At 41.9% G+C, this 23,319-nt stretch overlaps 3 protein-coding genes across 3 annotated transcripts; all 3 read right to left on the reverse strand.

The window, feature by feature from the left end:
- Nucleotides 1-1,575: 1,575 nt before the first annotated feature.
- On the reverse strand, nt 1,576-2,568 carry LOC148683398 (taste receptor type 2 member 8-like). Its single transcript, XM_088658938.1, has one exon. It carries the CDS (start codon nt 2,515-2,517, stop codon nt 1,576-1,578), a length of 942 nt encoding a protein of 313 aa, XP_088515064.1. The 5' UTR covers nt 2,518-2,568.
- A 3,686-nt stretch (nt 2,569-6,254) lies between these two features.
- LOC148683399 (taste receptor type 2 member 8-like) lies at nt 6,255-9,270 on the reverse strand. Its single transcript, XM_088658727.1, has one exon. It carries the CDS (start codon nt 8,183-8,185, stop codon nt 7,274-7,276), a length of 912 nt encoding a protein of 303 aa, XP_088514853.1. The 5' UTR covers nt 8,186-9,270; the 3' UTR covers nt 6,255-7,273.
- Nucleotides 9,271-10,989: 1,719 nt separating this feature from the next.
- On the reverse strand, nt 10,990-11,913 carry LOC148683400 (taste receptor type 2 member 1-like). Its single transcript, XM_088658939.1, has one exon. The coding sequence runs from the start codon at nt 11,911-11,913 to the stop codon at nt 10,990-10,992; it is 924 nt and encodes a 307-aa protein (XP_088515065.1).
- Nucleotides 11,914-23,319: the final 11,406 nt, after the last annotated feature.

Consider the following 23,319-nt stretch of genomic DNA (forward strand, 5'->3'; position numbering starts at 1 on the left):
CTTTAAACGCCAGGCGAAAGTGTTTCTCACCAACCAGGCATTGGGCTGATTAACATTCTTTGGCCCTGAAATGTGTCAATGGAGGGAGGGTTGTTGCTTTGTTTTGTTTTATTATGTATTTTGCGTTTCCATTTTGCATTTTTATGTTGTGAACTGCCCTGTGATCTTCGGATGAAGGGCGATATGCAAATGATGATGACGAGAATAATAACAATAGTAACCTTTAACTGTGCATGATAATGAGGTCTAGTATTTATTTTGTGTTTGCCAGATTCCTCATTCTGAGAGCCCCATGAGTTCAGTTTTGCTTGGGTGAAAAAGAAGAAGAAGAATGCTTTGATGGTGGAATGCTTTGATGGTGTTTCCTGCTTGGCAGGGGGTTGGACTGGATGGCCCTTGTGGTCTCTTCCAACTCTATGATTCTATGATTCTATGATTCTATGATTCTAAGAGAGAAAAGCACCAGGGACTTACGACTTTGCAATAGGTATTTTAATCAGAAAGCTACTGTTAAAAACACACAAAGTATCCAAGCAGTGAGACACTTCAGAGGCTCCAGTGATTTGCTGGTTCAGCTTGGGAATTAAGTCAGTTGGGGCTGCCTGGTGTTTTCCTATTTGGCAATATACAGTAGAAGACAGATGAACGTTTAACAATAAACACCCTAACATGTCTCTTAGCTCTTGGTTCCCCAACAGATTTTTAGAGAGATAGGCAGCACCTTAAATTCCTTTCAGAGATCAACTCAGTGCTCTCCCTCTCCCTCGCCTTTTCCCCATCACATTTCTCAGACTTGGGTTATGACATACACACGAGTGGCTTGAAATACAGCAAGGTCATTCTCCCCACTGCATTTCAAAGCACATTTTTCTGTTGATGCACAAAGCAGAGAAGGGACAAGGATGTTTTCATTTGTCATTTGGAGAAGGGAGACACAAGAGCAGAGTGTCTCAGTGCTGCTCTCTCACTTAAAAAAATGCTCTCCCCAGGGAGGCATGCCTGGCACCAGCTTGTTGGGGTGTGTGTTTATCTTCTACCGGTAAATCTTGTTATCTTTATATGCCCCACAGACGCTCACCAACACAAACCAGTTTTAAGCGAGGTTGTTTTACTTGGTACACACAATACACATACTCTATGTACACACTTTATACAGGTTACATGGAGCCTTCTCTCTCTGAGCCCAGAGAGGGCATTTTGCTTCAAAGTCCTTTCTGTGTTAAGGTTCACAGCTAAGTCCAAATTCAGTTTTTTTCAGTGCTCTGCAACTATAAGAGTTTTTTTGATGTTCTGAAGTCTGGCAGTTTTCTGACTTCTTCCTTGGACAATCTCTTCAAAAAGTCTTAACTCAAATCCACAGTTCCATCAGAAAATGCAGAAAAGGGCATACCCAGAAGAAGGTTCTCCTGCACAAACCTCCTTAGAATGGCTTGGCAGCCTTGTACAGGAGAATGTTTGGTAGAGTGTATCCTCAACTCATATGCGCGTGCGCACACACACACACACACACACACACTTAAACAGATAGTATTGTTCTTGCGAGGGGCTGTCACATCCATAAGATTTTGGTGACCCTTAAAATGATGGCTTCATCCACCATTTTAGTTGATGTAGCATCCATATTGATTTCTGTTTCAGTCTGGGACTCATGAAGATCAGGATAACAGCATGGCCAGAGGAATACGCAACCATCACATTAAAAATAAGTATTGATATCCAAGCACCTGTAATGCCTATCCAGTAGAAGACTATGCTCAAAATCTCCATGAAAAAACTAGATATGTAGAGAAAGAAGAAGGAAGCCAGGGCTTTGATGGCATTCAGGTGAACTTCTGTGCTGGCATCCCTTGCACTGCTTTGTAGAAGGTTTTTGTGTCTCCACAGAGAGGTTAGTAATAAGATGGATGAGAACAAAAATATCATGAAGGGAAGGTAATCTGGAATGGCATATAGAAGAATAACATACCTACAGTAGTCAGACATTTTAAATCCCGAGTCATTGTGATTGCTTAGGAATGATTCAAATAGATTACATTTAGACATAATGCTACCGCCTGTACTTGTCACAGTGGTGATGGTTGCAGAGAAGACCACAGTCCCCAGAAGCAGCCAAGGCACCAGGCCAGGGAATCTCCACTTCATTTGCAGGAAGAGAGGGTGGGAGAAGTTAGCAATTTTTACACAGTACAAGACACTGAGCCAAGCGGCAAACCAAAGGTCAGCAGTAGTAATAAATGTCCAGGTGGTGTAGCCTGCCATTTTTACATACGTTAATTGAACAGCGTCCGTGTAAAAGAGGGCAATACTTGCAGTCTGTATCACAACTGCATGGAATGCAAATCTGCACAAGCTAAGACAAGTCAGGATCAAGTCAGCTGGGGAAAGTTTTCTTCTTCTATGCCAGTCAATGAAGTTAACAATAGCAATAAATCCATTTCCCACCATTCCTATGAGGGTTTCAATAACAAGAAGAGCAAAGCCGAAGAATTCAAATAAGGTAGGCATCTTTCTGAGCATGAAATGAAAGTGTTTCCTCCACTGTAATGTGCAAATATCTGCACTGTCTTCTCCCACCACCACAATTTTTTTTTATAAGAGCAGTGTAGAGCACAATACTCTTGCCTTCTCCCTAGAGCAGAAAAACTTGTAGAGAGAGGAGGGAGATACTTTCATCTGTTGATTTTGTTCAGATGCAAATCTCACCTGGTAGGACTCAAATGCTGAATCTGTAATATCCCTTATGATAATATATTTGCCAATTCTAGGTAAAGGGACCCTTCTACAGGGGTGCTAAATATCATCTTTGCATCTAGTTTAACTAACAACGATATGTGATTCTTGTACTTTTTGTTTATTTTGATTAATATTTTTCCACCCGTATCAACATTTCCAATCCACCCCAAACCATACTTTTTCCTCAAAAGGTTCAGGAAGTATACTTTCTTTCTATGTGAAGTTGTTCTCATTGGTTGACTAATTAAAGTAGGAAGTTATATTTGGCAGGCCAACAGGAGGAATGTTTACAATTACACTCCCTGATAAGTAGGAATTGGTGGAATAGGTGCAAGCAAGAGCCTGCTCTGTCTCAGGGATAGCCAAAAACCACACGAGACAGTGAGTGAAAAAGAAGTCCAGAGTATTTTCTTTTCTTTTCCGCGCAGAAAGGACGAGCAGGGATATTTTCCCAAATTAACTGGCCATGCACCAATGGATTCCGTATCATTTTATAAACTTAATGGAATGTATATTTCCATTAAGTTTAATTTCCTATCCAATCGAAACCCTTCGTTTCCTTCACCCCATTCACTTTTAAGGCACTTTAAGCATATTCCCTGCTGTCTCCCTATGATTGGTCCAAATTACAAATACTATGAGCATGTGTACTAACGAACATCTTAAACAAAGAGAGCGTTGTGTGATCGGCCCATTAGCTCAGACAAAGGGAGTGTTGCGCGATTGTTCACCTTTACCAAATTCTTTGGGCATGCTCAGTACGCCAGGAGCTTATTTTGTAATTCTACTTCAGAATTAAACGTCAGGAAGTGTAGAGAGACTTTACAGAAGTGTAAAGGAGAGGGGAAATCAAAACCTGCCCGATACACTTTGCTGCCTGAGGTCAAAAAGTAAATGGTCCCCCTGCCCTGGTAATTGTAGTTACTTATGGGTGCTAGGTTAGACCACGGATAAGGAATATCAGACCCAGTCTCTCTGATGGGATTCAGGCCACCCCTCTTCAGTCTTGATATTCAGTCTCCTTGAATTTCCTGAAAAATATTGACGTATGCATGCACACGAAAGATCGTACCTATGACAAACTTAGTTGGTCTCTAAGGTGCTACTGGAAGGATTTTTGGGGGGTTATGTATTAAGTTAACTGCAGTACTCCTTCTGGCCACCGTGGCTGCAGTTCTTACCCTGCCTACTGTGACTGCATTCTCACTCAGGTCCACAATGGGTGTTATGTATTAAGTTAACTGCAGTACTCCTTCTGGCCACCGTGGCTGCAGTTCCACTGTGGCTGCAGTTCTCACTCAGGTCCACAACATGCAAATGAAGGATTGAGAGTGCTGTTCATGCATTGAGTAGCTAGGGGAAGTTTGTTACTGTTGCAAGTTACTGAGTACTATATAAGCCAGTTGGCTAAGCTACTGTTCAGCTTGGACTCAGCTAAAATAAAGAGCTGGTTGTTTTGAGAGCTGTGTCTTCATCCTTCTTACCCACTATTCTACATTTTTATATTGTTTCGACTACGTCAGACCAACATGGCTACCTACCTGTAACTAATCACAGTGGTTTGGGATAGGGGGAGGTATGGTGTGGGAAGTGGGGCAGCTGTGTAAGGGGCACACAGCACAGGCAGTTGGTGTCTGTGATGGACGCAAGCCCCTCTTCCAACCTGGGGAATGACAGCTGTCCTATCAACCATGCCTTGGGTCTGTAGCTGCTGCTCCTGAATGCCAGTTTGGCTCAGGGGCATACCCAGGATCAAAATTAGGGGGGGCAAGGGCGGGGGCAAGGGGCGGGAGGGTAGGGGCCACAGTGGGAATGTGAGCGGGACTACATTGCCTGCACTGCCCAGCTCTTCCGAGGAGGCGGCCCCAGGCTCCCGCTCCCGGCGCGAAGCTCCAGAGGCGCGCGGGAAATGCGAGCCTGTGGCTGCCTCCTCCGCTTACGCTCCCCGCTCCTGCTTAGCGCTCCTCCGCTTACACTCCCCGCGCGCCTCTGTAGCTTCGTGCCGGGAGCGGGAGCCTGGGGCTGCCACGCTGGGCCCCTCAGCCTTTTGCTTCTAGGGGGGGCAATTGCCCCCTCCTGCCCCCCTGCCTACGCCCATGGTTTGGCTAGGAGTAAAGCCTTGGAGTAAGGCCTTAAATCTCTCAAGGATTGCTTCTCCTCCTATGAACTGACCTAAACTCTATGATCAACACCTGAAGCCCACCTTCATGTGCCTCAACAAGAGGTCTGGAGGGTGGGAACACAGGAATGGACCTTTTCTGTGGTGGCTCCGTTTGTGGAATGCTCTCCCGCAGAAGGCTCTCCTGGTCCCTTCATTACATATCTTTAGATGCCAGGCGAAAGTTTTTCTCTTCAACCAGGCATTTGGCTGATTAACATTCTGTGGCCCTTAAATGTTTCAATAGAAGGAGGGTTATTAGTTTGGTTTGGTTTGGTTTATTATGTATTTTGTGTTTCCATTTTGTATTTTTATGTTGTGAACTGCCCTGTGATCTTGGGATGAAAGGCAATATAAAAATGATGATGACGAGAATAATAATAGTAACCTTTTATTGTGCATGATAATGAGATCTAGTATTTATTTTGTGTTTGCCACATTCCTCATTCTGAGAGCCACATGGGTTCAGTTTTGCTTGGGTAAAAAAGAGAAAGAAGAGAGAAAAGCACCAGGGAGTTACAATGACTTTGCAATAGGTATTTTAATCAGAAATATACTGTTAAAAACACACAAAGTATCCAAGCAGTGAGACACTGTTATGAGTCATTCTGCAAAGAAACAGAAAAAGATGGTTGTAACTTTAGGAAATGTTTTTGTGAGTTCTAGGTGTGGTTTTCTAGGCTGATTAGGTACAGCTGGTGATGAGTTCAAAAGGAGGAGAAGTTGCAGTTTGAATTCGCCTGCAAAAGAGAACACCCATATGCTTTGTGTTTGTAAGTTTCTAAGGTTATAAATAAAACACTTGCTTGAGTATTTTACACCTGTCTCATGGTTCTGTCGTCTGCTGCCAGGAAGATACAGCTCCAATAGACACTTCAGAGGTTCCACTGCTTTGTCAGTGGGGGCACGCTGGTATTTTATTATTTGGAAATATACATTAAACACCCGAACATGTGTCATAGCTCTTGGTTCCCCATCAGATTTTCAGAGAGGGAGAGGCAGCAATTTAAGTTCCTTTCAGAGATCAACTCAGTGCTCTCCCTCTCCCTCGCCTTTTCCCCACCACATTTCTCAGACTTGGGTTATGACATACACATGAATGGCTCGAAATACAGCAAGGTCATTCTCCCCACTGCATTTCAAGGCACATTTTTCTGTTGATGCACAGACCAGAGAGGGGACGGGGATGTTTCCAAGTAATGCACTTTGTTTCTCCACATCGGCTACCCACACAACTGTAAATCAATGACTGCCAACTGTGCATGAACAACACCTGTCTAGAATGTACACCCCTTGGATTAACGGTGTCTCAAGACATGAAGTAAACTACTCTCCTTGTGCCACCTCCTCCATTTGTCTTTTGGGCAGGGGAGACACAAGAGCAGTGTGTCTTAGTGCCAATCTCTCATTTAAGGAATGCTCTCCCTAGGCAGGCATGCCTGGCACAATCTTGTTGGGGTGTGTGTTTATCTTCCTCCTGTAAATCTTGCTATCTTTGTATGCCCCACAGATGCTTCAGTCAAGTGGTTAAGCTCACTAACACAAAACAGTTGTTTTAAGCAAAGTAGTTTTACTTGGTACAAACAAAACACACACTCTATTTACATATTTTATACAGGTTACATGATGCCTTCTGTCTCTGAGCCCAGAGAGGGTATTCTGCTTCAAAGTCCTTACTGTGTTAAGGTTCACAACTAAGTCCAATTTCAGTTTTTTCAGAGCCAAATGTGCCCAGTAACACAGTTAAGAGAGTCACGAAATGGCTGCAGTTGCATTGTGGGGCATGAGTAATCTCTGCTGACTCATAGAGAATTTTCCCATTAACTGCCTTTCTTAACACATCTTTCTCCAATTTTAGGTGCCAGGTGCTGGGTCCACCATTTACAGCTCACTCGGTCCATTCCCATTTCAATGCTGCTTGCTCTCTCTGAGGAGCATGCTCCACTGGTGAACTGAGCCTCCAAAGAAAGAGGTAGAACCAACTTCTCCACAGCACTGTTGGCTCATACAGCAGCCACCCTATTGCTGTGTAAATAATCAGGAGAAGGTTAATATCTGAAATCAAAAGCACAGAATGGGGAAGGAACCTCCTTTGGCAGAATAATCGTCATTCAGTTTTGACATAAGAATAAATCATTAAGCAAACAGAGTGAATAGAGTATTGAAAAATGCAGAAAAGGGCATATCCAGCAGAAAGTTCTTCTGTGCAAACCTCCTTAGAATGGCTTGGCAGCCTTGTGCAGGAGAATGTCTGGTAGACGACATCCTCAGTGCATATGTGCACACACACATACACACACACACACTACACAGATAGCATTGTTCTTGCGAGGGGATGTCACATCCATAAGGTCTTGGTGACCCTTAAGATGATGGCTTCGTTCAACATTTTAGTTGACGAAGCATCCTTATTGATTTCTGTTTCAGTCTGGGATTCATGAAGATCAGGGTAACAGCATGGCCAGAGGAATACGCAACCATCACATTTAAAATAAGTATGATTACCCAAGCATTTGTAATGCCTATCCAGTAGAAGACTATGTTCAGTATTTCCACGAAAAAACTAGATATGTAGAGAATGAAGAAGGAAGCCAGGGCTTTGATGGCATTCAGGTGAACTTCTGTGCTGACATCCCTTGCACTGCTTTGTAGAAGGTTTTTGTGTCTCCACAGAGAGGTTAGTAATGAGATGGACGAGGACAAAAATATCATGAATGAAAGGAAATTTGGAACAGTATATAGAAGGACAACATATTTACAGTAGTCAGACATTTTAATTCCCAAGTCACTGTGATTGCTTAGGAATGATTCAAAGAGATTACATCTAGTCATAATGCTACTGCTTGTTATTACCACGGTGGTGATGATTGCAGAGAAGACCACAGACCCCAGAAGCAGCCAGGGCACCAGCCCAGGGAATCTCCGCTTCATTTGGAGGAAGAGAGGGTGGGAGAAGTTGGCAATCTTTACACAGTACAAAACACTGAGCCAAGCGGCAAACCAAAGGTTAGCAGTATTAACAAATAGCCAGGAGGCACTGTATGCAACATATATGTTGCTCATCTGTAAATCATCTATGAAAAAGAGGAGAATAATTGCAGCCTGTATCACAACTGCATGAAATGCAAATCTGCACAAGCCAAGACAACTCAGGATCATGTCGGCTGGGGATAGTTTTCTGCTGCTAAACCAGTCCATGAAGTTAATGATAGCAATAAATCCATTTCCCACCATTCCTATGAGGGTTTCAATAACCAGGAGAATGAAGCCGAACAATCCAAATAAGGTAGGCATCTTTCTGAGCACGAAATAAAAGTGTCTTCCCACGGTAATATGTAATATTAGCACAGTCTGCTGCTTATGATGTCTTTTATATGAGCAGTGGAGCGCAGAATACTTCTGCCTTCTTTCAAGACCAGAACAATTTGCAGGGAGAGGAGCAAGCTATTTTCAGTTGTTGATTTTGCTCAGATGCAAATCACACCTGGAAAGATTCTCTTCCTAAATCTGTATCATATTTTCTGCTGTCATATTTGCAAATTTGACAGTGGTGCTAAATATCCTCTTTGCATCTGGGTTAACAAACAATGATAGATGATTCTTTTATTATTTCTATATTTTGATTAATGTTTGTTCACCAGTATTTTTATTTTTAATCCATCTGAAAGCAGAGGTGTTTATCAAATGATTTAATAAAATCCATTGTGTTTGTGAGGGACGTTGTTCTAATTGGTTAGAGAGATGAAGCCGGGTGTTTAATTATGCAAGCCAATAGGTGAAATATATAGAGTTACATATCCTTTAAAAAGTGGAAACCAGAGGAATTAAAAAAAAAGGAATCTGTCCAATGGTATGTGCCAATATGGACTGACCTGCTGGGAGCCGGAATGGAGTCTAGAACAGGGGTTGTCAACATGGTCCCTACCACTAGTGGGCGTTTCAGTGTTCTAGGTGGGCGGTAGGGGGTTCTACGCACAAGCTGAATCGTCCTTCCAGCGAGCACTGGTGGGCAGTAAGGAAATTTTACCATCAAGAAAGATGCATTAGTGGGCGGTAGGTATAAAAAGGTTGACCACCCTTGGTCTAGAATGTACACATGATAGAGCACTTCTGCGCATGTGTACTTGGCAAAACTGTTTTCTGGTTTGCCATGTTTGCAAGATGAAAAGACACATCCTGAAGCAGACGCAACATGAGGTATGACTATATGGACTAGCCAGGCATGTCCAACAGGTAGATCATGACCTACCTGTTGATCACTGGATGTCTGCGGTAGATCACTTGTAGATCATTGGCTTCCCCCAAAGAAGCTGAACAACTGTGGCTCCCCTTTAAAAGCTCAACATTTTACCTCCTCCCTGAAAAAAACTCAACAACTTTTACTTGAACCGCGACATTCCTCCTTCCTAAAAAAAGCTCAACAACTTTGACTTGAACTTGATCACTGCCAGTCTTTAACTCTGGGAGTAGATCACAGTCTCTTGGGAGTTGGCCACCCCTGGACTAGTCAAACAAGACAGAGAGTCATATACCACCAATTGATTGACTGTGAGAATGGTTAAGATCAGAATTAGAAAACTGGAAAGAAAGAAAAAACAAGGAAGAAAGCAGAAGATAAATGAAGGACATTATCTCTTGAAATACAGAAAAAGGGAAGTCCCCCTTGAAAGTATTTAACTTGGACTGTATAATTGGCTGTATTGTCTTATTTTTTAAACAAAGTGGCAAGATTTGGTCTGCTTTCTTATTAATTTGAATGTTTTATTGGAAAATGAATAAAAATTATTTACAAAAAATAAAATAATAGAATGTACACACCTCACATGAAGCAAACTCTTCTCCTTGTGCTACCTCCTCCTTTTGTCTTTTGGAGAGGGGAGACACAAGAGCAGTGTGTCTCAGTGCTGCTCTCTCACTTAAAGAATGCTCTCCCTAGGGAGGCATGCCTGGCACCATCTTGTTGGGGTTTGTGTTTATCTTCTTCCTGTAAATCTTTTTATGCCCCACAGATGCTTCAGTCCAGTGGTTAAGCTCACTAACACAAAACAGTTGTTTTAAGAAAAGTTGTTTTACTTGGTACATACAAAACACACATCCTATTTACATATTTTATACAGGCTACATGATGCCTTCTCTCTCTAAGCCCAGAGAGGGTATTTTGCTTCAAAGTCCTTGCTGTCTTAAGGTTCACAGCTAAGTCCAAAATCAGTTTTTTCAGAGCCTTGCAACTGAAAGAGTTTTCTGAGTTCTGAAGTCTGACAGTTTTTTGACTTCTTCCTCAGACCATCTCTTCAAAAACTCTGCACTCAAATACACAGTTCCCACAGATAGCCTTCAACAATTTTTGCTACCACGACCCATACAGTATTTTGTAAACAGCACTTTTATACAGAAAGTTTATTGCCAAATGTGCCCAGTAACAAGATAAGAAAGTCACAAAATGCCTGCAGCTACATTGTGCGGCATGAGTAATCTCTGCTGACTCATAGAGAATTTCCCCAAATGTGCCCAGTAACTCAAATGTGCCCATTTGACTCATAGACTATTAACCCATTACCTGCCTTTCTTAACACATCTTTATCCAATTTTAGGTGCAAGGTGCTGGGACCCCCATTTTTAGCTCACTCGGTCCATTCCCATTTCAATGCTGCTTGCTCTCTCTGAGGCACATGCTCCACTGGTGAACTGAGCATCCGAAGAAAGAGGTAGAACCAACTTCTCGACAGCATTGTTGGCTTATTCAGCAGCTACCCTATTGCTGTGTAAATAATCAGGAGAAGGTTAATGTGGATATCTGAAATCAAAGCACAGAACGGGGAAGGAACCTCCTTTAGCAGAATAATAATCAGTCAGTTTTGACATAAGAATAAATCATTAAGCAAACAGAGTGAACAGAGTATTAAAAAAATGCAGAAATGAGCATACCAAGCAGGAGGTTCTCTTGTGCAAACCTCCTTAGAATGGCTTGGCAGTCTTGTGCAGGAGAATGTCTGGTAGACTGTATCCTCAGTGCATATGCGCGCACGCACGCACGCACACACACACAGATAGTATTGTTCTTGCGAGGGGATGTCACTTCCATAAGATTTTGGTGACCTTTAAGATGACCTTGAACATTTTAGTTGATGTAGCATCCTTATTGATTTCTGTTTCAGTCTGGGATTCATGAAGATCAGGGTAACAGCATGGCCAGAGGAATATGCAATTATCACATTTAACATAAGTATTGTTATCCAAACATCTGCAATGCCTATCCAGGATAAGACAATGCTCAAAATTTCCACAAAAAAACTAGATATGTAGAGAATGAAGAAAGAAGCCAGGGCTTTGATGGCATTCAGGTGAACTTCTGTGCTGGCATCCCTTGCATTGCTTTGTAGAAGGTTTTTGTGTCTCCACAGAGAGGTTAGTAATAAGATGGACGAGGACAAAAATATCATGAATGGAAGGAAATTTGGAATGGTATATAGAAGGACAACATACTTACAGTAGTCAGACATTTTAATTCTCGAGTCACTGTTATTGTTTAGGAATGATTCAAAGAGATTACATTTAGTCATAACACTACTTCCTGTTATTGCCACGGTGGTGATGATTGCAGAGAAGACTACAGTCCCCAGAAGCAGCCAAGGCACCAGCCCAGGGAATCGCCACTTCATTTGCAGGAAGAGAGGGTGGGAGAAGTTAGCAATTTTTACACAGTACAAGACGCTAAGCCAAGCGGCAAGCCAAAGGTCAGCAGTAGTAATAAATGTCCAGGTGGTATAGTTTGCTATTTTTACATGCATTAATGGAACAGCGTCCATGTAAAAGAGGGCAATACTTGCAGACTGTATCACAACTCCATGGAATGCAAATCTGAACAAGCTAAGACAACTCAGGATCAAATCAGCTGGGGATATTTTTCTGCTTCTATGCCAGTGAATGAAGTTAACGATAGCAATAAATCCATTTCCCATCGTTCCTATGAGGGTTTCAAGAACAAGAAGAATGAAGCTGAGCAATTCAAATGAGGTTAGCATATTTCTGAGCACGTAATAAGAGCGTTTCTTCCACTATAATGTTTAAGATTAGCTGATGCTTTCCTTTATATGACCAGTGTAGAGTTCTGCCTTCTATCTGGAACAGAAATGCTTGTAGAGAGAGGAAGGAGCTATTTTCAGTTGTTGATTCTCTTCAGATGCAAATCACACCTGGAAAGATTCTATTACTAAATCTGTATCGTCTGTCCTGTTGTCATATTTGCAAATTCTACAGAGGTGCTAAATATCATCTTTGCATCTGGCTTAGGAAACAATGATGCATAACTCTTTTTCGATTTGTTGATTTTGAAAAATGTTTGTTCGATAGTGTAATCCAGCTGAAAACATATTTATCTACTAATTTAGTAAGTTTCTTGTGTTTGTGAGGGAAGTTTTTTTGATTATTTGGATAATTAAAGCAGAGTGTTTAATTAGCCGGCCAATAGCAGGAATGTCTGGAATTACATTTCCTAAGGAAAATGGAAAGTAGAGGAATTTAACATCAGGGAGCTGTGTATTGGTATTTGTCAGCCTGAACTTTTTCTAAACTTTATTTCTGTAGATGATGACACTAATAGAGTTGGGATAAGTTGATGGAAAAGAGATACCAATTTTGACATATTGTAAGATGTTTCTCTTAAATGTGACCTTGAAGGCATGCGTAAAATATCCTGGCCTGTCAGGGGGACTCCCTACAGCCGCCCCACCATCATCCTGACCAGCACTTCGCCCAGGGAGAGCGGGAGCAGCGGGTCAGGCGCAGGGAATGTGGAGTGGAGCGGAATGGAGGAGGGAAGGCTCAGCAAGGTATCAGAGCCCTTGTACCGCTCAAGCCAACAAGTGGAGGAAGGAAGGCTTAGCGAGGTATCAGAGCCCCTGCACTGCCCTAGCCAACAAGTGGAAGAGGGAGCACAGCCTCTTCTGGCGCCCGAATTGAGGCGTGTGCCCAAACACAGTTTTAGAGGGCGGCGTTTCAGGGTGCCCAAGCTATTATGCTGGCCCCGGAGCAGAAGAGCGCCATTGCCGGATTCTGCGAGTGACTAGAAGGTCATGTTTTCTGCTATCTCTGCACTGTAAATAGTATGCACAATAAAACCCTTAAAGACAGAACAGACTGGAGCGTCTTTACTCAGGAGTAGCCGCAACAATCCCCTGACATGACCTCTTAATACTTTAAGGAAAGATCAGGAGGCTAATCTGGTGTTACCACTGAACTTTAATTATCACATCCTGTTAAAAAAAATGGGTTTCACATATATAATATAATCAGGGCTTCCCCCCCCCCCCCGCCAAGCCGGACTCAGTTCTAAGAGAACAAGTGAGGTGTTAATGGTTAATTCTGGCACCCTTTTTTTCTAGAAAAATAATGCTGCATAGAATCTTCTACCTAAGTTAACCCCAGTATTCAGGGAACACACAAGATAACCACTTAGTCATTTCTCACTAGGTCTTGTCCTTTCAATTACAAACTGGACAAGGTTAACAAAATAGCAAACAGACAGGAACTTATAGGAAATAAACAATGGTGCAAAAAAAAAGAATATAATGGCAAACACTTATCCAAAAATACCCCCGTCCCTTTCATAAAATATACTGATATTTATAACTTTGCTGTCTGAAAACAGCATCCTCATATCCAACACTATCTTTCTAGAAAAAGAGGTTCCAGAGCTCAACATAAACTTCTCCCTTGATGGCCATGGCGTCCACCTGAGAGATGCCGGAGCTGAGCTAAGGGTTAAGGGAAAACATATGTTCGTAATTGACACGTGCGACGAAAAGGTCCCTTCACTTTCAGTCTTATAACTTTGACCTCTCATTTATTAAAAGCACTAACAGGGATTTCTGAGGTAAATCAAACCTCCCATTTATCCCTCTAGCCTTTCTTTAAACCCTCTAGCACTCGTGGGTTTTCAAACATAAAAGAGAGTCCTCTTCCAGCCTAAACGTGGCTAGGTACCTATATAGACTTGGGGCTATAAGTAAGACTGTTCCTATGTTTCACTTCACTAGAAACTCCCTTACTGTAAAGCTAGCCTCCTTCCTGAGGTAACTTTATTATCATCCAGAACTTGTCTCCTCCTTTAGCCCCCCCCTTCTCTTGGTGCACTCTCAGCCACAAACTAACCTTCCTCCTCTAAAAGGCAGTTTTGACAGTTTAAAAGAGTTCCCCACCACCTGGGTTCCTGGGTACCTTAGCTGGAAAATGAAATAGACGATTACTGGTATGACACTTTAAAGATGGATATTTATTGGCTTGAATCTTAATGCTTGCTTTCTAGTAACATTGGTACAAACTTAATTTCACAGGTAACGTTCTTGGTAATCAAATAACAGAATACCTATCAACTACTTCATCTACTCTAAATCTACCTTCTCCACAACCACACAAGCTCCCACAAAAAAAGCCCTCAACCGCCAACTGACATAACGGTTCCCCTTTCCATTTAAACCCCATGCAGGCCATGCCTCCCATGGAATGTTGCTGCCAGTTAACCAGGAGTCTGGGTTAACCCTTCGATAGGTCGGTTGCGAAACAAAAACATAACATAACAGTTTTAAATTCGCCACAACACCTCTTAATTCCAGCAAAAGATTCTAAACCTCCTGATAGTGTGTGTAGGAATACATGGGAGTGCTGGATACAAGTGGGTTCAAGTGCACACCTTGTAAAAGTTGATAGTTTAACCTCAACATACTCTATGGTTAATGAAATTAAAATATTTTTCTGCTTTTGTAGAGAGGTTTTACAAGATGGTTAAAGTTGGGGAAAGTGTCAAAAACAGGGTTGCAGCTACAGTATAATGCAGGAAGAGAGTAAGGCTGAAAGATTAAAGAAGGAAATTTGACCAAAATAAATGGTCACGCAGGTGATCAGAACAGTGATACACAGGTCCTGCTATCAGAAAGCTCGTTATTCACGAATTCAGTTTTCTGAACACAAAGGATTATATCCAAACTTGGTTGGCTGCAGCAAGAAATCATTGGGGCGGGTAGGGAAAAGAGGGAGATTGGACAAATCATGGATTTGAAATGTTTCCATTGGAAATAATGGAAATTGTCAACCCGTAAGGTAAATGCTTGCCTAAATAAGGTACCATTTCCTGGGAGCGCATTGTGTTCAGCAAGTGGAACCTGTGTGTACTTGTCACTTTATGCATGTGACTATTAACTATTAACAAAGCAGAGTCTGTATTCAGCCCTTTACAGATGTTCTAACTGGGTCGTCATTCAAGAAGAATTCCAAGCTGATCTATATTTGTTTATAAGGGCTTCTGTCCTTAATATCCTCAAGGCAGGGACAACTTTCCAGTATCACATCAAGAAGTTACATTTATTATGTACACAGCATAAGTGAATGACAGTATACAACAGGGCCCAAAACTAAGGCCCAGGGGCCGGATGCGGCCCAATCGCCTTCTAAATCTGGCCCACGGATGGTCCGGGAATCAGCATGTTTTTACATGAGTAGAATGTGTCCTTTTATTTAAAATGCATCTCTGGGTTATTTGTGGGGCTAAGGAATTCGTTCATCCCCCCCCAAAAAAATAGTCCGGCCCCCCACAAGGTCTGGGGGACAGTGGACCAGCCATTTTTTAAGTTCAGTGGTAACACCAGATTAGCCTCCTGATCTTTCCTTAAAGTATTAAGAGGTCAAGTCAGGGGATTGTTGCGGCTACTCCCGAGTAAAGACGCTCCAGTCTGTTCTGTCTTTAAGGGTTTTATTGTGCATACTACTTACAGTGCAGAGATAGCAGAAAACATGACCTCTCAGTCACTCGCAGAATCCGGCAATGGCGCCCTTCTGCTCCGGGGCCAGCATAATAGCTTGGGCACCCCAAAACGCCGCCCTCTAAAACTGTGTTTGGGCGCACGCCTCAATTTGGGCGCCGGAAGCGGCTGTGCTCCCTCCTCCACTTGTTGGCTAGGGCAGTGCAGGGGCTCTGATACATCGCTGAGCCGTCCCTCCTCCACTTGTTAGCTTGAGCGGTGCAAGGGCTCTGTGTTAGGGTTAAAAGCAAAATCAGCAGAAACTGGTTGAGAAACTTACACATAGAGACCAAGGCTTAAACAAATGCTTGGTTTAATGGAGAAAGTAAAAATATCAAAAATTAAATTAGGCTTGCACAAAATACCCACACAACCAAACCACCCACCAAGAGCACACTGGGAAAACGCCCAGCACAGAGGCAACACACAACACCCCTGATATACCCTGCATCATCAGCAACACCTGTAGAGCTGCTCCACAGCTGCAGAGCCCCAGTCATTAAATCTTTCCTGACTCTTAAAGGTACAGTGAAACAATAATGACACTTTTACACAATCATTCAACATATCCCCTGCAGTTCATTATTGTGAAACAGAAACAAACTTTGTACATGTCTTTCATGTGCAACTTTTGGAAGTGCTTTAGTAAAGATGTCTGCAACTTGTCTGTCACCGGGGACATATTCAAAAACAATTGTTTTGTCAGCAATCAAATTCTTTACAAATTGTAAACGTAATCTCAACACTCTAGTGCGCTGTGTGTTGGTTTCTGAGCACAGGATAGCAAGTCCACTCTGGGAATCGAGATAAACTTTTACTGGGAGTGACACTGGCATCTTTAAGTCTTCAAATATTTGTAAATACCACTCTATCACGGATGGCCTGAGTACAGGCATATAACTCACTTTCAGTTGAAGAAAGACAATTAATCATTTGATTCTGTGCTTTCCATTCAAAAGGACACCCATTATAAAAATAAACCATACCAGATGTACCTTTGTAATTATTTTGCTCTACAGCATGAGATGCATCACAATATATTTCAAAACCTTTGTCAATAGATGGTGTAAATTCCAACCTATAATGTTTTGTGTGTTTGAGGTACATCACCACTCTCTTAAGAGCTTTGAAGCATTGGGTAGTGGGTTTTTCTACAAATTTTGCCAGAAAATGAAAAGCATAAGTTACATCTGGCCTTGAAACTCTTTGAATAAAATTGAGCTTGCCTATGGCAGAGCGATACAAAGTTTTGTCAGAGAACGTGTTATTGCCATCTGTAAAAGTAAAACCACATACCATAGGCGTTTCTTTCCCATTTGCATTCTTTAAACATAACATTTCAACAAGATCATCTATTTTTGCAGTTTGATGAATCAGATAAGAACCATTTTTGCCTTCTTCAATTTGCATGGATATATAGTTTTTAGCTTTACCTAATTCTACCACATCAAATTTTTCTTGTAACAGTGACACTATCTGTGTATATTCATGTTTAGTTTTTGTAGTAATTAGTATATCATCTACAAACACACATAATTTGGTCACAGAATTTCCATTTTCTTTTGTAAATACACAGTTATCTGCCTTGCCTTGTGTAAAGCCAAAATTCAGCAATTCCTTCACTAAAGTCTGATGCCAGTTTTTACCACTCTGATGCAAACCATAAAGAGATTTATTTAGTTTGCACACTACTCCTTTAGTGGCGATTACGCCATCAGGGACACGCATAAAAATTTGTTCTTCTAAATCTGCAAACAAATAGGCAGTTTTTATATCTACATGATAGACAGAATGTCCACGCTGGGATGCATCTTTTAACAAAAGCTTAACAGATTCATATTTTACGCTCGGTGAGTAACACAAATCATAGTCTTCACCTGGGATTTGCTGGAAACCTCTGGCTACTAACCTAGCCTTGTACCTTACAACTTCGTTTTTATCATTCATTTTCACTTTATAAACCCATTTTGAATCAATAACTCTCATGTCTGGGGTTTGTGGTACAAGAGACCAAGTGTTATGCTCTTTTAAAGAAGCTATTTCAGCATCCATAGCTTTGTACCAATTTACAGCTTCATGCAAAGGTAATTTTTGAACATCGTTGTAGCATTTTGGCTCAAAAACTACTTTATTGGCATTGTTGTTGTTTAGTCGTTTAGTCGTGTCCGACTCTTCGTGACCCCATGGACCATAGCACGCCAGGCACTCCTGTCTTGCATACACAGTGTATAACTGCTCTTTTGAAAACCGTCTTGGTTCCTGTCTCTTTCTGTCTGAACGTCTTAGTCCTGAAGAAGAGCTAGGCCCTTCAGAATCAGAACTATTTGGACTTCTAGCTTCAGACTGTAAATTGCTATCATCAGACTGATGAGACTCTTGTGGGCTTTTCTTACTCCCAGAAAATTCAGAAGAACTTAACCTTTCTTTAGGTGTCTGTGTCTTTAAATTTTCAAACAAATCACCAGACACAACAGGCTTTTCGTCTTCAGATTCACTAGTATCCCCTGCTCCAGCTTCTTCCTCTTCTACTTCTACTTCCTCCTCATCAGCATTATCTAAACCATCACTATCTTGAAAAATAGCAACTCTATTCCAATTTACAGTTTCAATCATGCTTCTGGTAATATGAAATTTGCCAGTTGCTGGTACATAAACTCTGTACGCCCCCTGCTGGTAGCCCATAAACTTTCCTTGAACACTACGCTCATCCAACTTGTGTCTAGCAGGGTAGTGAATAATAACGTCTGAACCCCAAATTCGCAGGTATTTTAAATTAGGGTGTTTTTTAAACAACATTTCATAGGGTGTAACATTTAAACTAGAATGATAGGATCTGTTTTTAACAAAAAGATAGGCATGAAGAGATTCCGCCCAATATTCTTTCCCCAAATTAGCATCATGCAAGTAAGTTTTAACACCTGCCTGCAAATCACGTTGCACTACTTCTACAATCCCATTCTGCCAAGGACTTCTAGGGCAGGACAACTCGTGAACAGTCCCCTGCGCTTCCAGGAAATGTGAAAATTCCTCAGAAACAAATTCTCCCCCCCCTGTCAGAAAACAAATGCTTTATAGGTTTGTTAAAGTGGGTTTTTACCCAGTTGCAAAAAATCTTGTACTTCTCAAGTGCTTGTGACTTTTCAGCAATGGTGTAAACAAAACAATATCTGCTGTACTGATCAATAAGAGTAAGCCAATATTTTGAATTTCCTAAGGAAGGAGGGAGTGGCCCTACTAAATCACAATGCACACGTTCAAATGGCTCTGTTACTTTCCTGCCTGAGCATTTACCCTTTCTTGCAACTTTTATCTTATTCTTACAACAAGATACACATTGCATATAGTATTTACATGGCTTTAAGTTTAGTCCATCAACAATCTTCTCTGTCTTTATCACATCTGTGAAATTTAAATGTCCCAAAAGTCTATGCGCCTCATGAATACATCCGGAGTGAGGCTTTACATTTCTCAGCCCCTGACTTGGCTGGGTTACTCTACAGTTCACAGGTGGCTGTGAATGCTTTTTAAAATATAGTCTATATAAACCTTCAGACTCTCTGGCATACAATCCACGCTTTCCCCCTTTGTAGAACTCACATAGTGATTTTGTGAAGCACACAGTTACTCCTTGGAGTGCAAAGCAACTTACTGATAATAAATTGTCCACTGATGGGCAGCAAGTGCAATTTGCTATTGTGATGTTTAAGGAGTCAAGTTTCACAGTACCTCTGCCAAGCGACTGTAGAACGTCGGAGTTGGCCAGATGAATGGTGCCAACTTCCTCTTCGAAAGAAATAAACAGACTTCGGTCGTTACAAAGATGAATTGACGCCCCGGAATCTACTACAAATGATTTCCACGTGTCATCTTTAATTACTTTACGACCTAATTCACGAACATGGAATGCTCGCGGCTCACATCCATCTTTACAATGTGCTGCTGACTGCTGGGTTGCTGTCTGTGATTTACGAAATGGAACAGACCCTGAAGCATTTTGCTTTTTAAATCTGCAGTCCCTCGCAAGGTGCCCCTGCTTTTTACAAAACCAGCAATGCTTGGAAGTTTTGAAAGCAGATGAATCACCACAGACTTGCATACGGCGTTCCTCATTATTTTTAGAAATAGGAGTGCTAATCCCACAAGCCTCCCTTCTGTCCAGCTCGCTCATCAATCTTGCTGTTACCCCTTCCACAGTTAATTTTGCTGGAGGTACAGCAGATATCTGGCTAGCTATGGCAGACGCTGACTCCTTTCTAACATGCACTGCCGCAAGACTGTCCCACATTTCTTTGGCAGTTTTCTTATTTCTTATATGCACAACTTGCTGATCACTAACAGCCAAGTTAATTAATGCCCTTGCTTTAGCATCACCTTTCGACCAGGCTTCGGTCACAGGAGCAGCAGGAGGGTCCTCGGTCACGTACTTCCACACATCACGGGAAGTCAGAAGTGCTTCCATAGACTGTAGTTCTCGGCCGTTAGTTGCGGGAATGTTAAAGCCTTCTCAGCCTCAGCAACACGGTCTGCCATGCTGGAACTTTTCAACCACCAGCCCACGAAACCGTTGCAGCAAAAAGAAGGAAAAAAACCTTTCTAAACCTTTCTCCAAAAACTAACATGTGCAGTTCCACGCTCAACCACTGGGCCCATAACCCAGATGTTAGGGTTAAAAGCAAAATCAGCAGAAACTGGTTGAGAAACTTACACATAGAGACCAAGGCTTAAACAAATGCTTGGTTTAATGGAGAAAGTAAAAATATCAAAAATTAAATTAGGCTTGCACAAAATACCCACACAACCAAACCACCCACCAAGAGCACACTGGGAAAACGCCCAGCACAGAGGCAACACACAACACCCCTGATATAGCCTGCATCATCAGCAACACCTGTAGAGCTGCTCCACAGCTGCAGAGCCCCAGTCATTAAATCTTTCCTGACTCTTAAAGGTACAGTGAAACAATAATGACACTTTTACACAATCATTCAACACTCTGATACCTCGCTGAGCCTTCCCTCCTCCATTCCGCTCCACTCCTCATTCCCCCTGCCTGACCAGCTTCTCCCGCTCTCCCTGGGCGAAGGGCTGGTCAGGATGATGGTGGGGCGGCTCCCTGTAGGTAGTCCCCCTGACAGGCCAGGATATTTTACGGCATGCCTTCAAGGTCACATTTAAGAGAAACATCTTAAAATATGTCAAAATTGGGATCTCTTTTTCCATCAAGTTATCCCAACATTATTAGTGTCATCATCTACAGAAATAAAGTGTAGAAAAAGTTCAGGCTGACAAATACCAATACACAGCTCCCTGATGTTAAATTCCTCTACTTTCCATTTTCCTTAGGAAATGTAAATCTAAACATTCCTGCTGTTGGCCGGCTAATTAAACACCCTGCTTTAAATATCCAAAAAATCAAAACAACTTCCCTCACAAACACAAGAAACTTACTAAATTATTAGATAAATATGTTTTCAGCTGGATTACACTATCAAACAAACATTTTTCAAAATCAACAAATCGAAAAAGAGTTATGCATCATTGTTTCCTAAGCCAGATGCAAAGATGATATTTAGCACCTCTGTAGAATTTGCAAATATGACAACAGGACAGACGATACAGATTTAGTAATAGAATCTTTCCAGGTGTGATTTGCATCTGAAGAGAATCAACAACTGAAAATAGCTCCTTCCTCTCTCTACAAGCATTTCTGTTCCAGATAGAAGGCAGAACGATTGTGCTCTACACTGGTCATATAAAGGAAAGCATCAGCTAATCTTAAACATTATAGTGGAAGAAACACTCTTATTACGTGCTCAGAAATATGCCAACCTCATTTGAATTGCTCAGCTTCATTCTTCTTGTTCTTGAAACCCTCATAGGAACGATGGGAAATGGATTTATTGCTATCGTTAACTTCATTGACTGGCATAGAAGCAGAAAACTTTCCCCAGCTGACTTGATCCTGAGTTGTCTTAGCTTGTTCAGATTTGCATTCCATGCAGTTGTGATACAGTCTGCAAGTATTTCCCTCTTTTACATGGACGCTGTTCCATTAATGCATGTAAAAATAGCAAACTTTACCACCTGGACATTTATTACTACTGCTGACCTTTGGCTTGCCGCTTGGCTTAGCGTCTTGTACTGTGTAAAAATTGCTAACTTCTCCCACCCTCTCTTCCTGCAAATGAAGTGGAGATTCCCAGGGCTGGTGCCTTGGCTGCTTCTGGGGACTGTAGTCTTCTCTGCAATCATCACCACCGTGGTAATAACAGGAAGTAGTGTTATGTCTAAATGTAATCTCTTTGAATCATTCCTAAACAATAACAGTGACTCGAGAATTAAAATGTTTGACTACTGCAAATATGTTATCCTTCTATATACCATTCCAAATTTCCTTCCATTCATGATATTTTTGTCCTCGTCCATCTTATTACTAACCTCTCTGTGGAGACACAAAAACCTTCTACAAAGCAGTGCAAGGGATGCCAGCACAGAAGTTCACCTGAATGCCATCAAAGCCCTGGCTTCTTTCTTCGTTCTCTACATATCTAGTTTTTTCGTGGAAATTTTGGACATGGTCTTATACTGGATAGGCATTGAAGATGTTTTGATATCAATACTTATGTTAAATGTGATAATTGCAAATTCCTCTGGCCATGCTGTTATCCTGATCTTCATGAATCCCAGACTGAAACAGAAATCAATAAGGATGCTTCGTCAACTAAAACGTTGAAGGAAGCCATCATCTTAAGGGTCACCAAAATCTTATGGAAGTGACATCCCCTCGCAAGAACAATACTATCTGTGTAGTGTGTGTGTGTTTGCGTGTGTGCGCACATATGCGCTGAGGATACGGTCTACCAGACATTCTCCCGCAAAAGGCTGCCAAGCCATTCTAAGGAGGTTTGCACAGGAGAACCTCCTGCTTGGTATGCTCTTTTCTGCATTTTTTGATACTCTGTTCACTCTGCCTGCTTAATTATTTATTCTTATGTCAAAACTGAATGACAATTATTCTGCCAAAGGAGGTTCCTTCCCTGTTCTCTGCTTTGATTTCAGATATCCATATTATGGTAACCTTCTCCTGATTATTTACACAGCAATAGGGTGGCTGCTGTATGAGCCAACAGTGCTGTGGAGAAGTTGGTTCTACCTCTTTCTTCGGATGCTCAGTTCACCAGTGGAGTATGCGCCTCAGAGAGAGCAAGCAGCATTGAAATGGGAATGGACCGAATGAGCTAAAAATGGGGGTCCCAGCACCATGCACCTAAAATTGGATAAAGTTGTGTTAAGGAAGGCAGTTAATGGGAAAATTCTCTATGAGTCAGCAGAGATTACTCATGCCCCACAATGTAACTGCAGGCATTTTGTGACTCTCTTATCTTTGTTACTGGGCACATTTGGCGATTAACTTTCTGTATAAAAGGGCTCAGTTTAAGAAACCGTCATATTACTTTTTTCCCCTCAAAAAACCACAGGGGGGCTTATTTTCGGTGGGATGTCTTATTTTTGTATTACGGTTTTTATGGTACCTTATGGTCTCCTCGGCCGGGCCAGGCCGCTGGCTTGGGGCACTGCTGGGCTCTTTGAGCTGCTAGGCGCTCCGCGTGCTCCAGCAGCCAGTTCCGGGTGGCG

Source organism: Zootoca vivipara, chromosome 15 (assembly GCF_965207765.1).
Source record: "Zootoca vivipara chromosome 15, rZooViv2.hap1.1, whole genome shotgun sequence".
Classification (NCBI taxonomy): domain Eukaryota; kingdom Metazoa; phylum Chordata; class Lepidosauria; order Squamata; family Lacertidae; genus Zootoca; species Zootoca vivipara.